General features: G+C 62.5%; 2 protein-coding genes across 3 annotated transcripts; both read right to left on the reverse strand.

Moving 5' to 3' along the window:
- Positions 1 to 5,603: 5,603 nt before the first annotated feature.
- ABHD17A (abhydrolase domain containing 17A, depalmitoylase) lies at positions 5,604 to 12,113 on the reverse strand. The gene is made up of 5 exons (XM_032712064.1): positions 12,033 to 12,113; positions 10,006 to 10,490; positions 8,172 to 8,366; positions 7,323 to 7,502; positions 5,604 to 6,518 (listed from the first exon to the last, which is right to left on the reverse strand). The coding sequence occupies exons 2-5, from the start codon at positions 10,314 to 10,316 to the stop codon at positions 6,293 to 6,295; spliced, it is 912 nt and encodes a 303-aa protein (XP_032567955.1). The 5' UTR covers positions 10,317 to 10,490; positions 12,033 to 12,113; the 3' UTR covers positions 5,604 to 6,292.
- Positions 12,114 to 13,687: 1,574 nt separating this feature from the next.
- On the reverse strand, positions 13,688 to 23,205 carry LOC116799170 (AN1-type zinc finger protein 5-like). Of its 2 annotated transcripts, XM_032712065.1 has the most exons (7): positions 23,160 to 23,205; positions 22,493 to 22,844; positions 21,336 to 21,501; positions 20,231 to 20,312; positions 19,289 to 19,407; positions 17,764 to 17,874; positions 13,688 to 16,062 (listed from the first exon to the last, which is right to left on the reverse strand). In XM_032712065.1, exons 3-7 carry the CDS (start codon positions 21,484 to 21,486, stop codon positions 15,914 to 15,916), a joined length of 612 nt encoding a protein of 203 aa, XP_032567956.1. In that variant the 5' UTR covers positions 21,487 to 21,501; positions 22,493 to 22,844; positions 23,160 to 23,205; the 3' UTR covers positions 13,688 to 15,913. The 2 variants fall into 2 exon arrangements, with proteins under 2 accessions (XP_032567956.1, XP_032567957.1); XM_032712066.1 differs by lacking the exon at positions 23,160 to 23,205 and having other exon boundaries at positions 22,493 to 22,845.
- Positions 23,206 to 26,523: the final 3,318 nt, after the last annotated feature.

Below are 26,523 nucleotides of genomic sequence, written 5' to 3' on the forward strand. Positions count from 1 at the left end.
GAAATGAAATTAAAATCTTCATTTCCACCCAGACCTGGAGGACCCAACATGGAAAATCTGCCCAACATTGATCCAGGCTGATCTGGGCTGTGCCTTTGCCTGCCCACCCGGGAAGGGGCAGCTTGGGATTCCCACTCAGCTCCCAGTCAGCAGCACTGGGAAAGGCCCCTGTGCACCCCGAGGCAGCTCCTCTGGGAGCAGGGACCCCCAAATCCACGCCTCCTGCTGGATCCAAGCAGGAATTCCCACAGGAATCCCCCCATCCCTGCTAAAACCCCTCTGCAGCCTCCTCAGCAGACGGGGTGCTCCCCAAAACTGAGCTCATCCCCCCACACTCCTGACCCCTCTCAGAGGAACGAGGGGTCCCCCGCCCACGCTGCCCCTCCTGGGCTCACATCCCCCATTTCCGGAGGGGACCAGGGGTGGGACACATGGCAGGGCTGTCACAGCACCCTGGGTCACCCTGTGGGACGAGGGGCAGCCCGTGGGGACAGAGTTTTGTCCCTTTCCCCCCTGGGAGAGCCAGGCAGGGGGATGTCACTGCTGGGCCACTCCCACAAGAGCTGCTGGGTGACAAAGGGGGCCTGTCCCCAGTGCCAGGGAGACATCACACTGGTGCTGCTGCTGGGTGACAAAGGGGACACCCTCCCGGGGCTGGGGACACCTCACACTGTGCTGGGTGACACAAAGACCTGTCCCCAGTGCCAGGGAGACATCACACTGGTGCTGCTGCTGAGTGACAAAGGGGACACCCTCCCGGGGCTGGGGTGACCCCACACCTTGCTGGGCACCCCCCACACCCCCAGGATCCAACCCAGCAATGTGACTCCAGGGCTGCCCCGGGGGATGCTCCTGGTTCACCCCCCCGAGCAGGATCCACCCCTGGCTCTCCCCAGAACCTCATCCCCACCCTCCTGCTCCCCCACAGCCAAGCCCTGCCCCGCCATAAACCCACAGCCAGGGGAGCGGGGTCGAGTTTTTTGGGGAAAATGAGACTAAAACCGATGGAACCCAGCCGGAGATGCTCCTGTGAGAGGAGCCTCCCCCTGCAGCCCCCCCTCCCTGCCCCTCATCCTGCAGCGCCGTATCCGAGCGCCCCGGGGGGGGGGTTCTGCTCCCTGGGAGGGGGAGGTCACAGATTTTCTCTGCATCCACATGGGAAGTTTTCCACTGTCCCAGCATGGCCCCCAAGCGAGGTGCCAGGTGGGGGTTGGGAAGCTGGAGAAGGAAGCAGGGAGGTGGGAGAACAGGGGCACCCCCAAAGCTGCCAGAACATCCTCCCACGGGGTCGTGTCCTCGCGGGGATGGGCTGGTTGAGGAGGTGACACCGCTCCTGGAACCCCATCCTGGCACCACCCAATGTGTGACCCACCCTGGCCCATGTGAGAGACTCCTCCCCAGCCAGGGGACACCCCCTGATCCCATCCCCATCCTGGGACATCCCTCCTGCCCAGCCCTGGCCCACAGGAATGTCCCAGTTCCTCAGGGGGACACTCCAGCCCCACAGGGTTCTCCTGGTACCCCAAGGGGATGCCTTTCCCCACCAAGGGGGTGCTCTGGCCCCCAAGGGGACACTTCAGCCCCCCCGGGTGCTTTGACCTCCCAAGAGGACACTCCAGCCCCCCGGGATGCTCCTGGGATCCCAAAGGGATGCTCTGGCCCCTGCAAGGAGATGCTTTTCCCCCACTAAGGGGATGCTCCCAGCCACCCAAAGGGATCTCTGGCCCCCCAAGGGGACACTCCAGCCCCCCTGGGTGTTTCTGGCACCCCAAGGGGATGCTTTTCCCCACCAAGGGGATGTCCCCAGCCCCCCAGAGTGCTCCTGGTGTCCCAAGGGGACGCTGCAGCCCCTCAGGGCGCTCCCAGCCCCCCAGGACTGGTGTCCCATCCCGTCTGGATGGTCCCAGCTGCTGCTCCAGGCTCTGTCACCGCAGGGCTGTGGCTCCCGTGGGCCTCCCTTGGCCGTCCCAGCCTCCAGGATCACTCAGGCATAGGATGACAAAGGGAAGCTCACAGGGGGCAGGGGCTGCGGCCCCACACGCCGAGGGGCTCCTGTGGGTGGAGGAGAGACATGAGGGGAAGGCAGGACAGAAGAGCCCAGGGAGCTGCAGGATCCCGAGGAACTGGGGGATCCTGAGGAGCAGGGGGATCCCAGGGGAATGTGGGACCCCGGGGAGCTGGGGGATCCCAGGAGAGTGTGGGGATCCCAGGGAATTAGGGGATCATCCAAGGGGAGCCGGGGATCCCCAGCCTGCCCCACATCTCACAGGTGTCCCCAGTGTGACCCCACCAGCCCTGGGGACCCCCCAGCCCCTGGGGGAGGTGCCAGTGGGGCCACAGCCCAGCAGGGACTGGGGGGGTCTGTGTGTGCCAACCCTGGGGGTGAGGGGAGGGCACCAGATGGGGGGGATGTGAACGTGTGTGTGTGTGTGTGCACATGTGTATCTGTACACGTGTGTGTGTCTGTACATGTGTGTGATGTGAATGCATGTGCACATGTGTGCCTGCAGGCTCACACACATGTGTGCACACATGCTGGGGGGTGTGTGCACACGTGTGTGGGTGCACAGCTCAGAGCTGGGGGGGTCCATCCCGTGGGTGCCCTCTCAGTCCCAGGCTCCCTTCCCGGGACCCAACCCAGCCCAGGGACCTTCAGGGACTCCCTGATGCCACCCCTGTCCCCTCCCAGCCAGAAGTGCAGGGTTGGGTGTCCCCCCAAGGTGCTGGGTGCCCCTCCAGGGTCGTGGGTGCCCCCCCAGGGTCGTGGGTACCCCCTCAAGGTGTTGGGTGTCCCCCCAGGGTGGTGGGTGTCCCCCCAGGGTGCTGGATGTCTCCCCAGGGTCATGGGTGCCCCCCCAGGGCGGTGGGTGCCCCCTGCCCCCCGTGCCCCCTCCCCATGCCGCGATGCCCCCTCCGTCTCTCACCAGGGAGGTGCCGCCGGTGTCGGGGTCTCTGTGTTGCTCGAGGAGGGGGGACACAGATTCTGCTCCCCCAGCTCTGCCACCATCCCCGTCCCCGCCGTCCCTGCTGTCCCCAGGCCTCTGCCTCACTGACCAGGCAGGGCAGAGCCAGGGACTCCCCTCTCCTCGTCCTTTCCCGTCCCCTTCCCTCCACCTCCACCTCACCCTGGCATCCCTCTGGCGCCCTCCCCTCTCCCAGCCCGACCACCGATGGGATCCTTCCCCTCTGCCCTTTTATACTGTCTTTGTTCATATGACAAGCACGTGGAAAACCAGAGCAGAGCTCGGAAAAAAGCTCCTTAAGACGCTTTAATTCAGTTTCCTGGATCCCATGACTGAGCTCGGCCTCTGAACGGGGTCTCATGACTGTAACACGCAGGCCCCGGCCATCAAAAGCCTCATTTATGCCCCAAAAGAGACTTAAACCCCTCTTGGCCGGTCACCCACCATCCCCCACACCTGGCCTAAGCCCCTGAGCCCCCCTGGCTGGGGGCTTCAAACTGCCCTGGGTGACACCTGCCCTGACCCTGCTCCACCCAGGAGGGACTCTGGGGACACTCGAGGCCTGGCTCTGTCCTTCCCCTCCAAGGAAAGGACTCTGCAGAGCCCCCCTCCAGGCACCAGCCCCATCCAAAACTTCCCCAACTCAGCCCCCTTCCTGCCCCCCAACCACAGCACCAGCGGAGGGGACAGAAGTGCCATCCCAGAGGGGACAGCAGTGCTGTCCTGGTGGGGATAGAAATGCCATCTCAGTGGGGACAGAAGTGCCATCCCAGAGGGGACAGCAGTGCTGTCCTGGTGGGGATAGAAATGCCATCCCAGCAGGGACAAAAATGCCATCCTGGAGGGGACAGAAGTGCTGTCCTGGTGGGGATAGAAATGCCATCTCAGTGGGAACAGAAGTGCCATCCCAGTGGATTGTGGCCCAGTTTGACCCCACCTTGGGGGATGCTGCACCCAGGATCCCGAGCTCCCACCTTTTGGGGACCCTGCAGCTCTGGGAGGGGTGAGTGCCCCTCTCCTCTTCCTTGCTCCAGCTGCTCGTGCCGAGCAAGGACGGAGTCTGAGCCCTCCTGGACTGGGAGCAGTGACGGATCCAGACCCAAAAAGCCCCAATCCCTGATCCCATCCACAGCTCCCCACCACAGAGTTCACCCCCAGTCACGTCCATCTCCCCTTTGAGATCCCACACACCCGAGCCGGCTCTAAGTTTTGGGGCCCAGTCCGAACACTTCTGACCTTTTGCCTTTGTTTTAAACCGAGACACAGCAAACACAAGCCCGGGTCCCCCCTCCCCCCCAGCGGCCCCGGGCCGTCCCGCCGATGCTGAGCCGCCCGAAGCATCCGCAGCTCGACAGGAAACCGGCGGCGGTAAGAGGATAAAAATGCCCCGGGTGCGAACAGGAGGGCTCTGTGCCGGGATTAGGGAGCCCCGGGCGGCTGCGGCAGCTTTGGCTTCCAGCACGTGCGAGCCCGGAGCTCCCAAACCACCCGCACACGGCGCGGTGGGATGGGGAAGGGAGGGGGCGGCTGGGGGGATGCGCAGGGAGAAGCCGGACAACCCAGCTCCTGGATCCCAAAACCCCCCTGGAAAGGAGGGAGCCCAAACATCCACATCCTCTTCCAGCTCCTGCAGAGCCCCAGCGCTGAGGAAGGGTCTCCCCTCCTCCTCCGGAGCACCCTGGGGTGGTCCTGGGGGAGGGCGGGGGTGTGTGGGGAGTAAGGGGTCCTGTGCCCCCCCGCCCGGGCTCCCCCGGCTCCCGGCCCCAAACAATGGGGGCATTGGAGTGCCGGGAGCGTGGGGGTGCAGCGAGGCCCCCCCGCCCGGCCCCGCATTCCCTAAGGAGATTATCCCTCCTCACATGAGCCGGCCGGGCCCCACGGCCCGGGGAGGAGGGGACACCAGGGGGACAGGGAGGGGGGACTGGCACTGGGGAGTCCAGCAAGGGTCCCCGTGGGCAGGAGAGGGGGCAGAGCAGCTTCGCTGTTTGGGCTGGGGCCAGGGATTGCCCATGGACACTTTGAACTGCAATTCCTGGGGGGATTCACCCAAAAAGCACAAACCTGAGCCTCTGCCCTTCCACGGGGCAAAGTTCCCACCTGCTGGCAGGACACTGTGGGACACCCCACACCTCCCTGGCCAGCACATCCCAGGGATCATCGAGGTCCCCACACAGCCGAGGTCAAAAATAAGGTTTGCTCTCCCCAGGACCCCCCTGTGTCCCTCAGAACCCCCCTGTGTCCCTCACTGTGCTGGCCCTGGCACATGGCCAGCCATGGGGATGCCCCCCTGGCTCTGTGGCACACCCAAGTCCCCCATGCCACAGCTCCCAGGAGGCTGAGACCATCCTCCCTCTGCCCCTGGGATCCCATGGGATCCCCTAATGACACGGGACAGGGGCTGGCTGGGGAATGGGTTCCCATTGTCCCCACAGAGACCTTTGCAGCCCAGACCTTGGGGGGCCAAGGGCACCTTCCCCCCACTGGCACCCTGGGGCCTCCCAGTGCCCAGAGGAGGGTGACAAGGGTTGGGCATCCAGCCAAGGGCAGTCCAGAGGAGGTGCTGGACAGGGAGAGAGCCCCCCCTGGGGCTGGGTCACAGGGAGGGACCCCCAGGGTACCCTGGGAAAGGGCACACTCAGATAAAACGTTAAACCTCTGCTCTTTATTCAGTGCCTGCTTCCCCCGGCCCGTTCCCGAGCGAGCGCTCCGCAGGTTTTCCAGGGGTGACCAGAACACCAGGAGTGCTCTGGGAAGGCTGAGCAGGGCCACACTGGAGGAGGTGTGGGGCAGGAGGGCACCTCCTCCGTGCATCCCCATAGTCCCCGTGGGGACACGGCTCTGCCCCGGCCGTGGGGTGAACTCCGGGCACCGCCAGCGCTGGTCCCGGGAAAGCTCCATGGAGTGGGAACTGCCACCTCCTCTGTCCCGCCCCCTGGGACAGCGGGGAGGGGGCCGGGCCCCCCAGCCCCTCTCCAGCTCGCATTATTGCTATGTCAGAGCAGTAGAGCGGCCGGGAGGGGCTCGGGAGTTCGCTGTCCCGGGAGAGGGGACGAGGACGTGTCCGAAGCCAAGGATCCGCCGTCGGAGGGTGGGCTCTCGTGTCTCTGGGAAGGGGGGAGGAGGGAGCTGCCGTGTCTGCCCAGCCGTGCCAGGGGTGCCAGCAGCGCCAGGGCTGGCACCGGGCGGCAGGAGAGCTGTGCTTGTGTCCCAGAGGAAACGCTGCCCGTGCTCCCGAGCCTGGAGCCGAGGCCGAACAAAGTCATTGCAACCTGGGACCGGGGAGGGACACTGGGAGAGCCGGGGGGACGGGCAGGGCCCCCCGCCCGCCCCTAGTTGCGCTGGCTGGGCAGCTCCTGGGAGATGAATTTCCGAAGGCGCTCGAGGTACTGGCTGTAGAGTTCGATGTCGTTGTGCCCGGCCCCGTCCACCCAGAGCGGCTCCACGGCCTTGGGGCAGCGCTCGAACAGCGCCAGCCCGTGGGAGAAGTCGATGACCTCGTCCTCCGTGCCGTGGATGATGAGGACGGGAGAGGTGATCTTGGAGATCTTCTCGATGCTGCCAAAAGGGAGGGTGGGGAAGAGAGAAGAGAGGGGGGTGAGCACAGGGACTGACACTTCCATTCCTGTCCTGCCCCCTCAAGCACATCCCGTGGGAGAGGGACCAGGAAATGCTCTTTGATCACAGGGACAGGGAGGGACAAGGAGCTGCTGCCAAGGACGAGCCCCAGGACAAGATCTGCCCTGGTGTGACAGATGAGCAGTGTCACAGCAGTGACAACATCCCCGGGGGACCTCAGCACTGCTGTAGGACATCCCTCCCCTGCCAGGATCAGCCCTGCTGTTCCCAGCCCGGCCCCAAAGGCCACACGAGGCCATCGGGACACAGAGCATGGGCTGGTGGCTCCCCAGCCACAGCATCCGCCTCAGGGACCGTCCCCTGGGCCCCCCTGGCCTGGCTGCAAGGGAGAGGAGAAGGAAGAGCTCATCCCTCAGCACTGCTCCTGCCACCTGCAGAGCGGGAAAACCCCAAAGGAATCACCCCTGGGGGACAGAGGGGTCCCGGGACTTGTAACACCCAACAAGGGGCCAGTGGAACAGCCCCAAAGCTGGTGGGCAACCACACTGGGACAGGGTGGCCAGGAGGTGATGCCAGAGGGGACTGGGGTGCACACGTGGCACAGCCCTCAGGGGGGGCACGGTGACCCTGGGGAGGGTTATGACCCCCCGAGGGGAGCGAATGCCGGGTGAGGGTCCCAAAGAGGGTGTTTAAGCCCATCCCAGGAAACGCTGGTATCCAGGACAGAGCTGGGCTGAGCACTGCCCCTCCAGCCCTGCCTGCCCCTCTGCCCAGGGCACTCACTTGGGGAAGGCATCGAACCAGTAGGTCTTCTTGGTGTCGGGGAAGGCGACGCGCATGCCCGAGGTGAGCGGCGAGTGCAGCACGATGGCCGCGCACTCGTAGCGGGAGGCCAAGTCCACCGTGGGCACGGTGCCGATGCTCTGCCCGTACAGGATGATGTTCTCCGGGCTGATCCCGTACCTGGGGGGGCACAGAGCAGGTCAGCACCCACACACCTGAGTCACAGCACCAGGAGATGACAGACTATGACTGGAGTTGGAAGGGACCCATCAGGATCATCCGGTCCAACTCCCGGCCCTGCACGGGACACCCCAAGAGTCTCACCCTGTGCCTGATACAGCTCAGGGGTCAACCCACTCTGCCACAGCCCCACACGAGGCTCCCAGGGGTGTCTGTCCCCCTGGCTGGGCCCAAGGCAGTTCCCTGTACCCCCAGGAGCAGGGAGAAGCCAGGGCTGAGCTGTGAGGGTGCCAAGGCTCTCCCTCGCCAGGGGCAGGGTTATGGGGGGGCTCACAGACCCCAGATCGCAGCCGTGTGGGGCAGCCCCCAGCTCTGGGTCACGCTGCCAGCCAGGGCAGAGGAGGCAGAGCCCGGCACAGGGCTGCACCCCAAACCCAGTGGGGGAACCAGGGCTGAGCCAGACCGGGAGCACAGCTTGTGCCGAGCTCGTGCCCCGCAGCACCCCCGCCCTCAGGTCCCCCCGGCCCGCTCCTCCCGCAGCTTTCCAACCACCCTTTCCTGTTCCGAGTGACCCAGGGTTCCCTCTCTGGGGAGGTTTCCTGTTTTCCAGGCTGCTGGACAGCAGGGTTTTCCTGAGAGCAGCACAGGCGTCCTCCCTGCCCCGCTCACCGCGTCCGCAGCGCCTGCCACGCGGCGTCGATGTCGGAGTAGAGGTTCCTCTCCGAGGGCTTCCCCGTGCTCACGCCGTAGCCGGAGTAGTCGTAGGAGAAGATGTTGCAGTTGATTCGGGTGCCCAGCCCGATGTAGAAGCTGCTCATCTGCCCCAGGTCCACGGCGTTGCCGTGGGAGAACAGCACCGTGTACCTGACACCGGGGAGACGGGAACGGCGCGTTATCCCGGGATGGATATCCACGGGAAGCACCGGCCCGGCCAAAAACCAAACCCTGGGACACGAAGGGCCAACACCCCTCTGGTCAGCAAGGAAAGCCCTTGTGACACCCCCAGAGACACCCAGACCCTCCTGCTGCCGGGGCCCCAAGCGGGAACTGCAGCCCCCAAGGCAGGAGGATGATTCTCCTCAAGTTTCTGAGTCTATTTTTGGTAAAAAGCTCAGGATTTGGGGCCGTTTGCCCAATGGGGATTTCAAGTAAGAATTCTGACAAGCGGGTTTTTTTTTCCTCTCCTGAGCCTGGCAAGACACCAGATGCTGGGAGAGAAGTGGATTGTGGGAGTGACAAGGCACAAGAAATTTCCACCATAAGGGGAAAAACAATGTTAATCATAAAAGTTAACACTAATAGTGGATTGATGGAAGCTTGGCTCCTTTCTGCTGGAGGGAGGGAGCAGGACCCACTCCCTGCTGGGCCCCCCAAGCTGCTCTGAGGGGTCTGTGGCCAGGCTGAGCCTCCAGTCCTGGCCTGGATGCCCAGGAAGCCCCAGCAGGAAGGGGCAGGATGAGCTGTGGGGAGGTCAGACACCCAGCAGAACCTGTTATCCCAGGCTTTGGGAGGTCTGGTTCCCCCACAGCCCAGGTTCTCCCCTGCAGCCTGGAATGCTGATCCTTGGGGACATGTTGTTCCCAGGTGTGCAGGGTCAGCTGAGGTGACCTGGCCTCCCTCTGCACCCCAAACTGTGCCACTGCCCGGGCAGCAGCTGCCCAGTCCCCCCCATCCCCAGAGGGGCTCTCAGTCCCACACTCCAGGCTCCCCCTCCCCACCTTCCCAGCTCACAGATCCATGGGGGTGACCAGCAGTGGGATGTGCCCAAACCACTCCTGGGCTTCACTCCCATCACTCTCCTCGAGGAATCCAATGTGCCCATGGATTAGACTGAACAGAGCAGGTTCTCCTGGTTGGCACGGGCTGCTGCCCATCCCCACGGGGGTCAAGCAGCCAGTGCAGCCCCCACAGTGCACCTGGAGTCACAGCAGGGAGATCTGCAGGACAGCCTGGGGAATCCCTGCATCCCTGCTTTGCCTCTGCTCCTGCTTTAACCCCGTTCCCAGTGCAGCCACAAGCCAGACCGGTCCTGGGAGCTGCCTGACCAGCTGCCTCCACCCCCTGTGGCAGGGCCAGATCCTCCAGGGGGAAGGGAGGGGAGGGCACAGGACCCCCTGGCACAGCCCCAGCCTGGCACTCTGTGCCTCCTGGGGACACTGGGGTGGGACCTGGTGGGTGCTCCCCAGGAACCCTGGGGCTCCAGTACCACCGAAAGACCTGTGGGTACTTCCCAAGGACACTGAAGGACCCAGTGAGTGTTCCCTGGGGACCCTTGGGGTTCCAGCCCCCCTGGGAAACCCAAGTGGGTGTTCCCCAGGGACCCTGAGGTTCCAGCATTCCTGGGAGACCCAAGTGGATGTTCCCTGGGGACCCTGAGGTTCCAGCATTCCTGGGAGACCCAATGGGTGCTCCCTGAGGACCCTGAGCGACCTGCTTGGTGCTCCCTCTGCCCCTGGGGTGTTCCCTGGGGTCCCAGCCCCCCGGCAGTGCCGCAGTGACTCACCTGGCGCCGGGCACGCAGCGGACGTACATGCAGCCGACGCGGTTGCCGCGGTTGCTCTTGGTGACGAACACCTCGATGTTGTCCAGCTCCCGCTGGGAGTACTGGAAATCCGCCCTCTCCTTCAGGTGCAGCTTCCAGCGGCCGGCGGCGCCGCGCAGGGAGCCGGTGCTGGCGCTGCCCACGGGCTCGGGCTCGGGCACCACGGCGTAGGTGGGCTCGGGGGGCAGGAAGGCGAGCTTGGCCGCGATGCGGCTGGGGCAGGGCGGGCAGCAGAACAGGCAGCACAGCTGGCTCAGCGACAGCCCGTTCATGGTGAGGGGACACGGGCGGCCCCGCCCGCGGCGAGGGAGGATCCCGACGGGACAGAGGCCGGGGATGACGCCCCTGTCTGTCCTCAGCTGGCCCTGGGCACGGCGGGGCCCGGCCGGGCCGGGCAGCGCGGCGGGGATGGCGTGTCCATGTGTCCGTCCGTGGGCAGCGGGGGCCTGCGGGCAGGGGGGGTGGGCACCGAGGGCTCTGCCGCGGCCACCACGCGCGTGACCCACCCCCGTGCTCCTCCCCGGCTCCCCCTCAACGCCCACGGGCTCCGTGTCCCCCCCGCAGACGCCACCCACCGCTAACAGCCCCCACGCCCGGCCCACGCGGCCCCCAAAAACAGCCCTCCTCCCACACTCGCAGCCCCCGCGGGCAGCCCACCGAGCACAGACTCACACCCACCTCCCCCCACACCCACGGCGGCAGTGGGACAAAGGACACAACCCCTCCAGGACCAGCCCCCCCCCCAGTGCCGGCTCAGGCGTGAGGGAGAGCCGAGCTCCCGAGGAAAAAGGGGAGAGGGGAGAGAAAGGCAAAGGGAGGAAAAAAAAAGCAACTATTTTCTGCAAGTTTGGGCACAGGCTTGAGCTGAGGAATGTCAAACCAGCCCACACCCCGAGGAATTCGCTCCATCTGCTTCCCAAGGGCTGGGAAAGGGGAGGAAAGGGTGGAAGGGGGAGGCCTCGCACACCAAGCCAGGAGGCACCATGGAAATGCTGGGAAGGAAGGGATGGCCCTGCCCCCCGAGCTCCCCCCGGCTGGTGACCATCCACAGGGTGGCACCTGGCACGGGGCAGCGCCGTCCCTGCCGGCTCTGTGGGATCAGTGCCATGCACCCCCATGGGTGGGCAGCCCTGCCTGCCCCCTGCCCTCACCCCACAGCCGGCACGGGGGTCCAACCCACACCCCACGACCACCCCATGGCCGCCGTCGGGGCTGGATCCACCCCACACACACTGACCGTGGGACCCCCACCCCACACACACTGACTGTGGGACCCCCACCCCACACACACTGACCGTGGGACCCCCACCCCACACACACTGACTGTGGGACTGTGGGACCCCCACCCCACACACTGACTGCAGGACCACGGCACCCCCACCCAACAGCCAGAAGGGGGGGATGCACACTGCACCCACCCACTGACCCGTGTGGGACCCCCCCTCACCACTGAGCAGGGGGTGCTTCCCCCTCCACTGACAGGCACGGGACCCCCACCCCATCACACTGACCAGGGTGGGACTGTGGGACCCCCCCAGACACACACTGACTATTCTGGGACCTCCAAAAACACACACTGACAAGTTCCCCCCCATCCACTGTCCGCTGTGGGACCCCCCAAAAACACACACTGACCGTTGTGGGACCCCCCCTCAAAACCCACCCGCTGACTGCGGTGGAACCCCCCCAAAAACCACCCACTGACCGCTGTGGGACGCCCCCCAAAAAACACCCACTGACCGGTTCCCTCCCCCTCTGACCGCGGTGGGACACCCCCCCCCAGACACCCACTGACCGGTGCCCACCCTCTCATCGCTGTGAGACCCCCCAACCACACACTGACCCCTGTAGGCCCCCCCCAACTGCCTCCCCTCACTGCCCGGTGCCCCCCCCTCACCCCGCAGGCCCCACACTCTCTCCCCCGCTCACCGCGCGGCCTCCCCCCTGCAGCGGGTGCCCCCCCCGCCCTGCCCGCGCCCTGCCGGTACCTGCACATCGTCCCCGGGCCCCCCCCGGCCCCGCTCGCTGCTCCCGCGGCCGTTGCGGCCTCCCAGGCGGGGGCGGCGCTGGCCCCGCCCCCGGCCGGAAGTGACGCCATCGCTTCGCGCCCCGTTGCCATGGAGACGGCGCGGCCTCATGGCCGGGCCGGATGGGGGGGCACAAACGGGCTCTTCCTCGGTCACTGAACCCCGCGATGGTTGTGTTTAACTTATACAGCCCCCTGCGGATCGCCTGGGCCAACCCTCTGCCGCGGCAGGGGCAGCCGGAGCGGGTGACACAGGAGCCGGGAGGGCTTGGGATGTCTCCAGAGAGAGGGAATCCACGCCCTCCCTGGGCAGCTGTTCCAGGGCTCTGAACACCCTCCATGGGAAGAAGTTCTGCCTCGTGTTGTGGTGGGACTTGTAGTGGTTCAGTTTATGGCCATTACTCCTCGTCCTGTCGCTGGGCACCTCCAAAAAGGGTCTGGCACTGTCCTCAGAGACCCCTTGGATATATTTGTGTGGATTGATGAGATCCCCTCTCAGCCTTCTCCTCTCCAGACTGACCAGGCCCAGCTCCCTCAGTCTTTCCTCATAAGGGAGGTGCTCCAGACCCTTCACCAGCTTTGTGGCTCTGCTGGACCCTCTCCAGCAGCTCCTTGTCTTTCTTGAACTGTGGAGCCCCGACCTGGACACAGCTCTCCAGATGTGCCTCCCCAGGGCCGAGCAGAGGGGCAGGATCCCCTCCCTGACCTGGATATGCTCTTCCCAGTGCATTCCCATTGGCCTCCTGGCCCCAGGACACACGGCTGGCCATGGACAACTCATCCTCCACCAGGACCCCCCAGTCCCTCCCCACAGAGCTGTTCTCCAGCAGGTCACCCCAAACCTGTGCTGGCACGTGGGGTTGTTCCTCCCCAGGAGCAGGACCCTACACTTGCCCCTGTTGACCCTCATTAGGTTTCCCTCTGCCCAATTATCCAGACTCTTAATGTCCCACAGAACGGCAGCTCAGCCCTCAGGTGGATCAGCCACTGCCCCAGTTCTGTCTCAGCAAACACTGAGGGTCCACTCCTTCTTCCAGGTCACTGATAAATAAGTTGGACCAGGCTGGGCCCAGTTGATGTCTGGGGAACCCCACTGACCACAGGCCCCCAGCTGGATTCTGGATCATCTGGATCAGGACCCCCTGAGCTCTGCCATTCCCCCAGTCCTTCACCCACCTCAATGTCCACTCACCCAGCCCACAATTCCCAAGCTTTCCAACCAGGATGTCACAGGAGACAGTGCCAAAAGCCTGGCTGAGTCCTGGTGCCAAAGGCTGCCCAGATCCCCCTGCATGGACACAGGGAGGGGGGGAGGTGTTTGGGGCCTGTCCCAAACCCCCTTCCCTGTTCCCGCTCCAGCCCCATGAACACAACAGGGGGATCTGGGGGAACTCAGGGCCAGGGGGGAAGAATCCCAGACTTTACAGAGTAGTCAGGGTTGGAAGGGACCTCTGGAGTCCAGCTCCTGGGGGTTGAGATCCCAGGAGTCTGGGTGCTGGGAGTTAGGGATTATCCATAGGGAAACTGAGGCACGGAGCCCCAGGGCCACCCCGGAGAGCCCAGAGCCAAGTGGGGCCCACACGGAACATCCCTGCCTGTAACAAAGCACCCACAGCATCCAAGCAAACTAGACTGTGTTGTATTTACACTCATGGAGAGGGAGGGAAAAACAGGGAGAAGGTGGGTGGTGGAGAAGCTGGAAGGTGGCTGTGGGCTTTCCCGCCGGATCCATGGGAGCTGCTGCACCTCCCTGGAGCTCGTGGCCCTCGGGAGAACACAAGGCAAGGGCTGGCTGCAATTCCTGCTTCCCCTGAGAGCCATGGATCATCCTCAACAGCAAACCCAGCCCAGGGGTGTCCAGGGGTAACACCTGCAGCCACTGGCATGCTCTGGACATAATGTCCACATTATCCAGGAGCAAAAACCTGAGGGAAAGGCTGGCAAGGGGCAGCCTCGCTCCTCTCTGTGCTGGAGGGGGGTTTGCATGAGTTTTGGAGGTCGGGGCCCTCCTGGTAACACTGCAGGATGGCAGTGCCCACAGAGCACACACTGCTCTGGCTGGATCACACTGGGAAACCCAACACTCAGGAGGATCCCCCCTTGCTGAAGGATCCCCCCTTGCTGAAGGATCCCTGCCACAACTGCCACGAGAAAGGCAGGAAAACAGCACTTGGAAGGAAGGATTGGCCATGATCCTCCCCCTGCTGCTCCCTGGGGCTCTGCTCTCCAACACCCAGGCAGACACTTCCCAAGGGTGGCACAGCCAGCAGTGGGGCAGAGTTGCTGCTTGTCCCCTGGGACACATGAAGGGTCCTCTGCTTGGAACACCAGAGCCCCACAGCTGCTTCCCTGCTCCCGGTGTTCCCAGGAAGCCCCCGGGTGTGGAGGTGGCTGTTGCTGTGCCCCAGGAGCCGCTGCCCCACCTCGTGCTGCATCCCTGAGCCTTGTGTCTTCCCAGCAGCCCCAGAGCCCTCCAGAAGTTCCTTGTGGGCTGATGCCAAGCTGGCATTTGGCTTTCCCTAAACCTCCCTACATGTGTGCCAGTGTGGGCACCCCAGAGCCCTTCAGGTGCTTTTTGGGGTGCTCGAGTCCTCTGAGCGTGTTCGCTGTACCCCAAAGCTCCCCCTCTGCCTTCCCTGGCACCCCAGAGCCCTCCATGAGTCATCCACCAGTCCAGGGAACTCTCTCAGTGGGCCCAGAGCTCTCCAAGCACCTCTCCTTGCTCCCTGGGGCTCTCCATGGGCGTTTCTGAGCCCCTGCCTGGGCCTCCCCGGGACCACCCTCGTGACTGTTCCCGTGCCCTGCAGCCCCTCCACGTGCCTTTCCCTGTGCCCAGTTCCCTCTGTGTGGCTTTTGGAGCATGAGGGAGGGAGGAGGAGGCAGGAGAGAGGGCAGCTGGGTGGGCTCCCTGAGCTGCCCCCGGGGGAGGAGGGGACCCCGCTGTCACCTGGGGGCAGGGACAGGTCCAGAAGCAGAGGTGTGGGGACCTGAGCTTTGTGCACAACCCTGATGAGAGCGACTCGTGTAAGGCAGAAGGCAGGGAGAGCGGAGAGAGGGGAGGGGAGAGAGGGGACACAAACCTTGCTGGGGGAGCGGCCGAGGTTCTCCAGGGGTGTTGGAGCACGGGAGGCTGGAGCAGGGGTGTCCCTGGCTCCCTCCCTGTGGAGAGAGGCACCTTCCCAAAGGTCCTGCCCTGCCCACGTCGCTCCAAGCCACGAAATAACTCCCCTGTGCCAGCCCTGCTGCTCAGTCCCTTCAGGGCTTCTCCAACACAGGGTGGGGAGGGGGATTTGGGGCGTCAGAACCACGGAATCAACTTTGCTGCATCAGAGCCCAAACACCTCCCGGGGAGCAGACGGCAGCCTGGCTGCCGGGATCCCCCAGCTCCCGGGATTGCAGGAGGTGGGGCAGAGGGAACAAAGTCCAGAGGCTGCTCAGGGACTCTGGCCACCAGTCCTGGGCGGCTCACGGGACTCGGAGCTGCCGGGAAAGCCCAGATGCTCACACCACGCAGAGTGCCGGGAGAGAGGCAAGTCCCAAGGTCTTTAGCACTGGAGCAGCGGGGCAGGACGGCCCCTTTTCCTTTGGGAAGCTGGTTGAGAACACATCGGCTGAGCTGTGGCTGTCGGACAGGCAGGAAGGGAGAGGAGGAACACCGACTGACTGCCCAGGAGGTGCGAGGAGCCCCCGTGTCCCGGTGCCGGTCCGTGTGCGCTGCCGGAGTCACCCTCGCACCACCGCTGGGGCCGGGAGGAGGAGGGGAGGAGGAGGAGGGAGGCTGGGAGGAAGGGGAGGAGCACCAGGCCGCCCTGCTGGCTGCAGTTCGAGCTGCTCAGGCCCCCTTCACAACTTCTGGATCTTCTCGGCGATAACGATGGGGTTTTCCTTGCGGATCTTCTCGGCAGCCTCTGCCTTGTAGTCGTAGGGGCAGGCGTGCATGTCGGAGTACCGGTGGATGGCACAGAACAGGTTCCCGCAGCGGCAGTCGAAGCCTGAGGGCAGGAAGAGCACAAACAAAGCCACATCAGGTCCCGTCCAGCCGGGCAGGAAGGCAGCAGGGCCCCCCCAGCTCCTTCCTGCCAGGCCAGGAAACGCCACCAATGCACACAGAGGAGGGAGGGGGTCACTGTCCCCCCCAGGCCAAAGGGACTCAGTGTGGGGGAAGAACACGGGTGGCTCTTTGCCTTCCCCTGGCTCAGCAGCTCCTCGTGCTCTGGGCAGCCCCAGCTGTCACAGCTCCCAGAGCAGCTGCTCTCTGTGTTCCCCAGGGACAAAGGACATGCCAGGCACTGCAGTGCCAGATTGCTAATCCAGGCCAGGCTCCCCAGGCAGCCCGAGCTGGAGCTGAGCCCTCAGAGCCAGCCCAGCTCTCCAGGGTCACACAGCAGCATCTGGACTGACCAGCAGTGAGCAGCAGGACAGTCACTACACTGGGATCACTTTCGAGCTATTTGGGCTTCAAAATTCCTAATTTAGTCACTTCACTGGTGGACAGTGCTGCTCAGAGTGCTTCCATCAACACAACACACTGGGAAACTCAGGCAGGGAGCAGGGATGTGCTGCAGGACAGCAGGGAATCGTGCTGGCAGGGAATCCTGCTCTGTCCCTTCTCATCTTTCCAACTACAGCCCACAAACACCTTGCTCCGAGGTGCCAGTTTACTCCTGTTGGAGAAAACGAATTTTATCCTAAATAATGCCCTGAATACACAGGACTTCTCTGCAAGCTGAATCCTAAAGGAGGAAAGTTCTCACAGCTTGAAGTTCTTAAGGAAACACTCATCCAGGAAAACCATCCTCCCTGCAGATCCAAAGGCTGGGCACAGACTACCCTGCCCAGTTCCAGGTTTATAAGCCCACACTGATTCTAGGACAGCACCCTCAGATCTCCAGGCAAGCTCAGGTTCAAACTTCCCAGTCCAGACTTTGTCAAAGCCTCTTACATCCATGAAAACAGCCAGTCCCTGGCTGCTGGATGCACTACGGAAGCTACAGAGGCGAGTGCTCTGCTGGGCCAGCGTGACCTGCACGGCTCCCGAGTTACCTTTTTCAGGGAAGCACAAAATGCCACAGATAATTTAGGGGAATGATGTTTTTATGAACAAACCACAGCCAAATTATTTGCTTCACTTTCCAGGGGCAGTTTTCCCATCGATAGCAGACACCATCCCCGCACCGCCCTCTCCAGCTTTACAGGCTGGATGCTGAGAGCCATCCTACTCTCAGGAAGCTAACAGTGGAAATCAGGCAGCATTAACAACTGGGGTGAGTCTTGGAGAGGGATTTTCCATTTGGATCCAACTTGTTCCATGTCCCTATTACAAAAGCTTTACCACAGACCTGAACAGGAGCCAACTCCGACCCGCTCTGCCTTCGCTCTCTGGCAGCTTTTCCCAAGCAGCAGGACCAACCTGAGAGGTGCTGCTGCATCCAGTTGTGCAATCCTGCATCCCAAGGCTGCCAGGACACCAGCAGGGAGTGGGATGTTCCCCAGGCTGCTCCCTCAGCCAGCACTGCCGCAGGTCAGAGCTCTCCTCCCAGCCCCCCGGCAGCACCTCGGCTTGGGGATGGGTTTGTGGGGAACCTCCAGCCACTGCCCCTCTGAACCACCACAGCACGAACAGAGCTGCCCCCAGGGCTCTCACACCACCCTGCTGAGGCCACAGCCAGGTTTGCCCGGGGCCAGGGACTCACCAGTCAGCCCTATCTTCTTCCGGCAGGTGAAGCAGCGATTCTTCTTGGGTTTGGGTTTCTCCACAGGGGCCCTGCCCTCAGCTGTGTTCTGGGATATCTCAAGCAGGGTACCTGAAACAGAGGCAAGAGTTTTGCTGCCCTTCTTGATAAAACCAAGCATTTGTTTTACTGCAGGAGGTGCTCGAGGCTCTAACTAAATTCTGGGTCTCTGCCAGACCCTCTGTGTGCACATTGCCCTAGCTGACAGACCCCAGACTGGGAGATCTGCCTCGTTCCACAGAGATCTTACACGTCACACAGCCTCACATTTTCTATTTCAAATGCCTTAAATTCAAGGCTGGAGTGGCCACTGGAGAGTCACTACAGCTGAGCTGCTGTACAGCAACACCACTGTCAGCTGAGCCCACAGATAATCTTTGCAGGGAAAAAAAAATAGTTAACCCCTTGTAAGTACTACTAATTATTTTTGCTGGCTCTTATGTAAGTGTTCCCCATATGTAGGTCTCAGAATGCTTTACACAGATATCCATCACTGCCTCTAATCTACCAAAGGGAAAACTGAGCTCTGAAAGCCAGATTGTTAAAGGTCACTGATGCTTAGCAGGATTTCCTCCAGTACCTAAGCAGGTTAGAGAAGTCAACAGGAGGGAGGAGCTCTGGCTGCAAACAGATACACACCTGCAGTGCAGGCTGCTCTGAGGAGACAAAACCGTCAGAGACAGCTTTGTGGAGCTGACCCTAAGCAGCTTCCTAAAAACCACAGAGTCAGAAGAAAGGGGCAGGCTCTCCCAAGCCTGTTTCACCACACAGTCTCTCACCTCGCTGTTGTAAATTGTCTCCTGGGCTTGCAGGCCAGGGATTACCAAACCCAAAATGCACAGTCATGTGCAGTGACTAGAGCCAGTTTTTTTAGCAACTAACAGCTCCTGGGATTTTTTTTTAGCTTTCAGTGCAAGCTGTCAGCTGAACCAAAGGAGGGTGTCTCTGCAGAATCACCTGGTTATGGCATCAGCTGGAGGATGTACCCGCTGGGCAGTGCCCCCTGTGCTCCCCAATCCCTCTGGGGGGGAAACACCCCCTCGAGGGACAGGTACCCCCATCACAGGGGTGACACCAACCAGGCCCCACAGTGTCGGCACTGTCACAAACACGTCTCCTCTCTCCCATAACTCTGGTGGATCCCTGTCCCTCCCTCCCTCAGAGCTGGCAGGGGAGTGCTGCCAGCGACAGGCCGTGGGCCGCTCCGGGCTCGCTGCCATTCCCCGGGAGAGGCGTCATGGAAGATTATCCTCCTGCCAGCGACGCCGGGGCTGGCAGCTCCTCAGCCCTCAGCCCACAGAGCCACCTCTATCAGCCTGCCCTGGGGCACAGCATTTGTTCTCCTGTCTCGCAGAGGAGCTGTCTCCTCCTCAGCTCTCTCTCCAGGTGTGTGAGGGGACGCCCGTCCCCTAGGGTCAGTGGCCAGTGCTGCTCAAACCAACTCTGAGATTTGTGTCACTCACACTTGTGCAAAGGCCAAACCGACCTGACGAGGAAGATGCTGATGAGGCTTCTTCTGTCTTGCTGAACTCCTCTGTCTCAGTGCTGGTTTCCTCTCTGGATATGCTCATGGCCGTCATCTGATGGGTCACAGGAGTCTGAGCACTGGGAGCATTTGCAGCAAGCGAACGAACAAAGAGCAAACACAAGGGTTTTCCTTTGATGAACAGTTATGTGGGAGAGACCTCCAGCCCATAAAGTTAATTTCCTTATATTCAGAAGTAGGTCAGGAGTATAACAGACCTGAGATTTGGGATTGCCCTAGAGATCTGGGATCAAAGTTCTTTACAGGCATACATGGAATGAACCTGTGATGATTTCAGTTTCCTTTTGTACCCAATTATATCTCACAGCCAAGGCTATAGCTCCAAACAAGTCCAGGAACAGGGTAACAGAGTTATGAGTCAGGACTGTAACATGACAGAGCTCAGTGCAGCTCTAACATCCTTCCCATCAAACGTGCCCGAGATCTCTAATCCTGCTGTCACAGCTTCCAGACTGGGTCACCAGCAGGTGCTTTCACTTGAAATCCTGCAATATCCCGAGCTGGAAGGGACCAAGTTCATCATCAAGTTCAACTCCTGGTTCTGCACAGGACAACCCCAAAAATCCCACCACTAAGGACTGAGTAGAGACTGAACAGCTGAACACAGGCAGTGACAGAGCAGCTGCACTGGCTCCAAGAGAACCAAGATACCACTTGATTCATTACCAACCCCCTGGCACCTCACTCTACACATCATCATCATCATCATCATCATCTTCATCAGGGACATCTCAATCTTCCAGATAAACCAGGGTCACAGTGAGGAGTTTGATCCAGCTCATTTACCCCTTGGCCACATGACAGGTGACACCCTGTGCCCCGTGGGCCAGAGCTGGATTTTAGCAGGGCTGTAGATCCTCTGCCCCCAGACTATGCCCCTACCTGGCTTTTGCATCCTCAGGTGTGGAGTCTCCCTCTGCAATTGCTTCAGAAGCCATGGGGCTGCTGCTGGGACCACTGGGAGCTACGAGACAAGACCAGTCTTGGTAAAGCCTTTGAAAAACGCCAGCAAGTTCCTTGTGTGCTTGACAGCCAAGGAGAAAGCAGGAGGAGTGTTCAGCAGTCCTTAAGCTCCTGCTCCCTCCTGGAGCTGGGAGAGCACACCCCAGCTGGGATCATTCCCATATCTCTATTCCTACGCCCTCCCCTCCGAATTTGTGCCCAGGTCTCTGTGGGGGTAACACATCAGGGCAGTCTGGACCTTGAACCAACATCACTCTGCAGCTTCTCTGAGGTGGAAGAACCAGATCCTCTCCCAGCTTCAGCAGACACAGGTTGGTTTGTGTCAGCTGAGGGTCTAAGTTGGGGGGTCTAAGAAAACTCTCTGCCAGGAAAAGCCATGTTCCTGATGCATATTTTGGGGGGGGTAACTCAAGGAAAGCCACGATCACACTCAGGAACAAACTGTGGAAGAGCTCTGGGAAGAATTTCTCACTGTGTAAAGCCTGTTCATGGAGCATCTGCACAAACTCCCAGCAAAAAAACCCCCACAACCCTGCTCACAATGGAGAGAGCATCTTCCCTCTGCTCCCAGCTCTGGGATGTACCAGGAAACAAACTTTAGGACATGGATTTTGGTTGTCAACACTGTTAAGGTAAGAAAATTATACAAACTCAGTTCTTCCCAAATAAAATGCCATTGTGGGGATCTATGGGGTTCCCAGCAGTCAGCACATAACTTAGGGAGCAGGGAACAGCTAACAGTGGGGTTACCATTAGCACAGGTAAAGTTTTACATTTTACTGGAAGGTGCTGACTGGGAGAGGGCTTCACAAACTGATGGGACCGTGAAGGAAACAACTGCCCCCCTTACAGGGAACACGAGTGCTCAAGGGTCCTTGATTTAGAGCCTTGGGTCTCCATGGAAAGGGACAGACACGGCTTTTCTAGGAGGGGGTGAACCTGCTGGTGGCCAGTACCAGTTGCTGAAGAGAGTTTGCAATCAAACCCCCAATTTAAGGCAGATTTCTCAGAAAAAACCCTCTACCTGGGGGGCTTATCCGGTCACTGCTCTGCTGCCTCTGCAGGAACTCCTTGTAGCACACGGAGCACATCCCGTTGGTCCGGGGGCTGCCATAGAACCCGCAGCCCGTGGTGCACAGCAGGGGCACCTGGGTCTGGTTCGTCTCCTGAGCCATCCTCGCCCCTCCAAGCTGCAACCAGGAATAAAACCGGGACAGCTGTGAGGGCCATTGTTCGCTGCAGCTGCTCAGGAAGGAGCACAAAGGATCCCGAGAGAGCCCAGTTCCTGCACGTGCACCACCACACAACCCCAGGCCCTCCGGCACAGGGCACTCGGGGCTCCCAAAACCCGTGTCCTGGGGCCCTGGGCCACCCAGAGCTGCAGGAGCTGCCCAGAGCCAGCCTGGAAAGCCCGACAGGAACTGGCTCCTGGTTCTCCCTCCTGCCCCACGAGGCTCCTGAAATTCCTGGGGACAGACAAGCACATCAGACCTGACCGATCTCCTCTCCATCAGCACAAGAAGTGCCACCATAGCACTGCTAACGACCCTGGGAGCACCCACACGGAGCTGCCCCTCAAACTCCCAGTCAGTCACATTTTGGGTTTCATTTCGAGCCTGTCTCAGTTTTTTAATTCTCAGGAGGATGACGCAAGCGATGCAAAAAGAACCCACTGACATACGTGGGTAAGGGGAACGTGAGCGTGGTTAGGCTGGAAATAAGGATGAGGGTTTCTTTCCAGCAGCAAGATGTGATTCAGGAACACCTTCCCGAGGAACAGCTGACACAGTGAAACCTAATTTTAAATTTAATAATAATTCCTCTCTGGATCGCGCACAACCCCAGGAACTCGCCCCTTCCAGCCACACACGATGGAGCATTTACAGGGCCAAACCCACCGCAGGGCTCCAAATGAGAACCATGAGGAGCAAACAAAAACCACACACCGTCCCAACGCGTGTGTGGACAACGTGGCTGTGGCCGGTCCGGCTGTGACACGGGGGGAGGATGTGAACAGGACCAGCTCGGGCACAAAGCGCTGGCACCGCGAGCCCCCAGCAGCGCTGCCTTTGTGGGACGCACAAAGTCCCCACCACCTCCCAGCCACTTCCTTCCCCGCTCCTACAAAACGCGCTCCCTTTACTCCGAGGGGAATAAACAAGAGGAACGCAAAATCATTACCCTGCCAGGAGCGCTCCCGTGGGATGGACCCGCACCAGCCCCGGTCGGGCTCAGCTGGGGACGGGGGGTCTCCGCTGCGCTCCCGGGGGTCCCTCGCCGTGCTCAGAGCGGCGCTGCCATCCCCGCACCGGGATCACAACCGGCCTCTCCTCGGGCAGCCCGGGCGGATCCTCGGGGGGTCCCGAGGTGGATCCCTTGGGGGTCCCGGGATGGATCCTCGGGGGGGTCCCGGGGTGGATCCTCGGGGGGGTCCCGGGGTGGATCCTCGGGGGGTCCCGGGTGGATCCCTCGGGGGTCCCCGGCTGCCACACGGACAAACCTTTCAGGAGGAGCCGCTGCCGATGGCGCGTCCCTGCGGAGAGAGCAGGGCCCGGCGCTCAGCGCTCCCCGAGCGCCGCTCGGCCCAGCCGGGCGGGACGGCGCGGCCGAAGCCCCGGGAGCCGCTGAACCCCCCCTGTGCCCGGGCAGGACCGGCCGGGGCAGCCGGGACCCCCCGCCCGGCCTTGACGACCCCCCCCCCCCGCCCGCCCCGCTCCGCTGGGCCCCGGCTCGGCCCCCCCCGCCCGGCCCGGCCCGGCCCGGCCCGCGGCGCCACTCGAGGCCGCGGCTCCGCGGCCTGCGCGGAGCGGGAGCCCCGGGCGGGCCCCGCCGGCCCGGCCCCACTCACCGGCGGCCGAGGAGGAGCGCGGGCGGCCCCGGCCCCGCGCCGGGCCGGCCCCGGGAGGCTCAGGCGGGCGGCGGGCACGGAGCGCTGCCGGGAAACATGGCGGGCGCGGGCCCCGAGCGCCTCCCCCGGGGAGGGCCCGGGACGGGGGGGACGGGACGGGGGTGTGGGGGCACGGGGGGGGAACCCCGAGCTGTAGGGGAGGGGGCTGAGACACCCCCGGGTGTAGGGGCTGGGGGATTGGGGAGGGGGTGTAGCTGTGCCCCAGCTGTAGAGGAGGGGGCTGGGGTACCCCCGGGTGTAAGGACTGCGGTGTAGAGGAGGGGGCTGGGGTACCCCCCTGGGTACAGGGGAGGGGGGGTAGGTGTGACAGGGTATAGGGGAAGGGGCTCAGACACCCCCTGGGTATAGGGGAGGGGGCAGGGGTATAGATGTGCCCCAGCTATAGGGGAGGGGGCTGTGACACCCTCAGCTATAGGGACTGGGATATAGGGGAGCAGGCTGGGGTACCCCCCTGGGTACAGGGGAGCGGGTGTAGGTGTGACAGGGTATGGGGGAGGGGGCTCAGACACCCCCCTTGGGTACAGGGGCTGGGGTACAGGTGTGACTGACTGTAGGGGAGGGGGCTGAGATACCCGCTGCTACAGGGATGAGGGTATAGGGGAGGGGGTGTAGCTGTGCCCCAGCTGTAAGGGAGGGGACTGGGGTACCCCTGGGTGTAAGGACTGGGGTGTAGGGGAGGGGGCTCGGACACCCCCCTTTTGGGTATAGGGACTGGGGTGTAAGGGAGGGGACTGAGACACCCCTGGCTATAGGGGCTGTGGTATAGGTGTGACCGACTCTAGGGGAGGGGGCTGTGACACCCCCAGCTATAAGGGCAGGGGTATAAGTGTTCCTCAGCTATAGGGAAGGACCCCCTTGGCTATAAGGGCAGGGGTATAGGTGTGACCCCACTGGCTATAGGGGCAGGGGTACAGGTGTATCTTGGCTATAGGGGAAGGGTCTGTGATGGACACCCCACCAAGCTATAGAAGCTGGGGTATAGGTGTGTCCCAGCTATAGGGGAAGGGGCTGTGACCCCCTTGGCTATAAGGGCAGGGGTATAGATGTGACCCAGGAATAGGGGAGAGGGCTGTGACCCCACTGGCTATAGGGGCAGTGGCATAAGTGTGACCCAGCTATAGGGGAGGGGTCTGTGATGCACCCCCCTGAAGCTATAGGAGCTGGGGTATAGGTGTTCCCCAGCTATAGGGGAAGGGCTGAGACACCCTTCCCCCTTCCCCCTCGTGAGTATATGGGGTGGGGCACAGCCAGACTCCCCTACAAAGAGGGGTCTGGGAGCCCCCACTGCGAGGACTGGGTCACAGTCAAACCCAGGCTGTAGGGAGGGGGATGAGACCCCCACTCCCCAAGGTATAGGGGCTGAGATAGATATTCCATGGCTGTAGGGGCTGGGACACATATTCCATGGCTGTAGGGGCTGGGACACATATTCCATGGCTGTAGGGGCTGGAACATAGATATTCCATGGCTGTAGGGGCTGGGATGCTGGGGGGGCTCCGGCTGTGGGGCGAAGGACTGGGGACACGGCTGTAGCTGCTGGGGGAGAGGGTCGGCAGCTCTGCCCCCTCCCCACCCCCAGGGACAGGACGCAGCTGTAGGACAGGGGCTGGGACCCCCAGCTCTCCCCATCCATAGGGGATGGGTGGGATGTTCCAAGGCTCTCCGGCTGGAAGGGATTCCTGGATACAAAGTGTTCCTGCCACTCTTCCCCAAGGCCTGGATGATGGGGGAGTTATTCGACCAAAGCTTTGCTCGGAGGCTGTCGTGACCCAGGGCAGACCCCGCGGGAGAAAAGGCCCGCTGCCGGCTGTGCCGGGGCTGGGGAACCTCCAGGAGGAAAAACTCCCGGGAAGCCACTGCCAGGAGCTCTGCTTGAGGGGTCTCTGCCATCTCCCTCCCCGGGGGGCTACAAAGAGCTTTGTGTGTGAGCCCGGAGCCCGGGTGGGCTGGCACGCCGGGCTCAGCTCTGGTTTGAGGGGCTCGGCCCGGCTCGGAGGGGGCCTGGGGGGAGCCCCTGGCAGCGCAAAGGTCCCCACGGGGATGGGTCGGGTTGTTTTCCGTGGGGTCCCACCGTGGGCACCCCCAGGCCGTGGCCACCAGGTGGCACCAGGAACCCACGGATGGTGGGCACAGGATCCCACGGATGGGGGGCACAGGTAACATGGGATGGTGGGCACAGGTACCGGGGAAGGTGGGCACAGGTAACATGGGATGGTGGGCACAGGTACCCGGGGAAGGTGGGCACAAATACCCTTGGATAGTGGGCACAGGAACCCATGGGATGGTGGACACAGGTACCCACGGATGGTGGGCACAGGATCCCACGGATGGTGGGCACAGGAACTCCTGGATGGTGGGCACAGGTAACATGGGATGGTGGGCACAAGTACCCTTGGATAGTGGGCACAGTTAACATGGGATGGTGGACACAGGTACCCACGGATGGTGGGCACAGGAACTCCTGGATGGTGGGCACAGGTATCATGGGATGGTGGGCACAGGAACCCCTGGATGGTGGGCACAGGAACCCGGGGAAGGTGGGCACAGGTACCCGAGGATGGTGGGCACAAGTACCATGGGATGGTGGGCACAGGTACCGGGGATGGTGGGCACAGGAACCCCTGGATGGTGGGCACAGGTATCATGGGATGGTGGGCACAGGTACCCGGGGGTGGTGGGCACAGGTACCCCTGGATGGTGGGCACAGGACCCTGGGGAAGGTGGGCACAAGTACCATGGGATGGTGGGCACAGGTACCCATGGATGGTGGGCACAGGTACCATGGGATGGTGGGCACAGGTACCCACAGATGGTGGGCACAGGTACCCAGGGACAGTGGGCACACAGATGCCCATGCACTCGCACCCCACAGCCCTCTCCCCACGTACCCTGCACTCTCCTGGCATCTTCCCCCACTGCCAGCCCCATCTCCAGCCAGCCCTGCAGAGCAGAGGGGTCCCTGGACCCCACTTGGCCAAAGGGGGTCACTCAGCTCAGGAGGGTCCCGTGGCTCTCAGGAGTCCCTTGGCAGGGCCCTGGGGCTGCCAGCACCAGCCCGATGAGCTCTCCATGCCCCCTCCAGTGCTGCCACCCTGCTCCCCAGGCCCTGCAGCTTTGGGGTCAGGGCACCTCTCTGGGGGCAGAGCCCACAGCCCCGGCTGGGCAGGTGGAGCACGGGGGCTGCTCTTGGAGGGCGGCTGTGACGGGACAGGGAGGTCCCGGACCTCGAGGGCTCCGAGATCCCCCCCGTGGCTGGGGCAGCACGGCAGGAGTGGGGGACAGGGAGGACAGGGCAGGGCGGGCA

Source organism: Chiroxiphia lanceolata, chromosome 27 (assembly GCF_009829145.1).
Source record: "Chiroxiphia lanceolata isolate bChiLan1 chromosome 27, bChiLan1.pri, whole genome shotgun sequence".
Lineage (NCBI taxonomy): Eukaryota > Metazoa > Chordata > Aves > Passeriformes > Pipridae > Chiroxiphia > Chiroxiphia lanceolata.

Excerpts from the sequence above, each read along its gene's own strand:
- ABHD17A (XM_032712064.1), bottom strand. The coding sequence starts at position 10,316 with ATGAACGGGCTGTCGCTGAGCCAGCTGTGCTGCCTGTTCTGCTGCCCG. Across the intron at positions 8,367-10,005 it reads CGCTGCGTGCCCGGCGCCAG|GTACACGGTGCTGTTCTCCC; the intron begins GTGAGTCACTGC and ends CCCCGGTGTCAG. Across the intron at positions 6,519-7,322 it reads TGGTTCGATGCCTTCCCCAA|CATCGAGAAGATCTCCAAGA; the intron begins GTGAGTGCCCTG and ends CCCTTTTGGCAG.
- LOC116799170 (XM_032712065.1), bottom strand. The coding sequence starts at position 21,486 with ATGGCTCAGGAGACGAACCAGACCCAGGTGCCCCTGCTGTGCACCACG. Across the intron at positions 20,313-21,335 it reads TGACCGGATAAGCCCCCCAG|CTCCCAGTGGTCCCAGCAGC; the intron begins GTAGAGGGTTTT and ends CTTGTCTCGTAG. Across the intron at positions 17,875-19,288 it reads ATCAGCATCTTCCTCGTCAG|GTACCCTGCTTGAGATATCC; the intron begins GTCGGTTTGGCC and ends CCTCTGTTTCAG.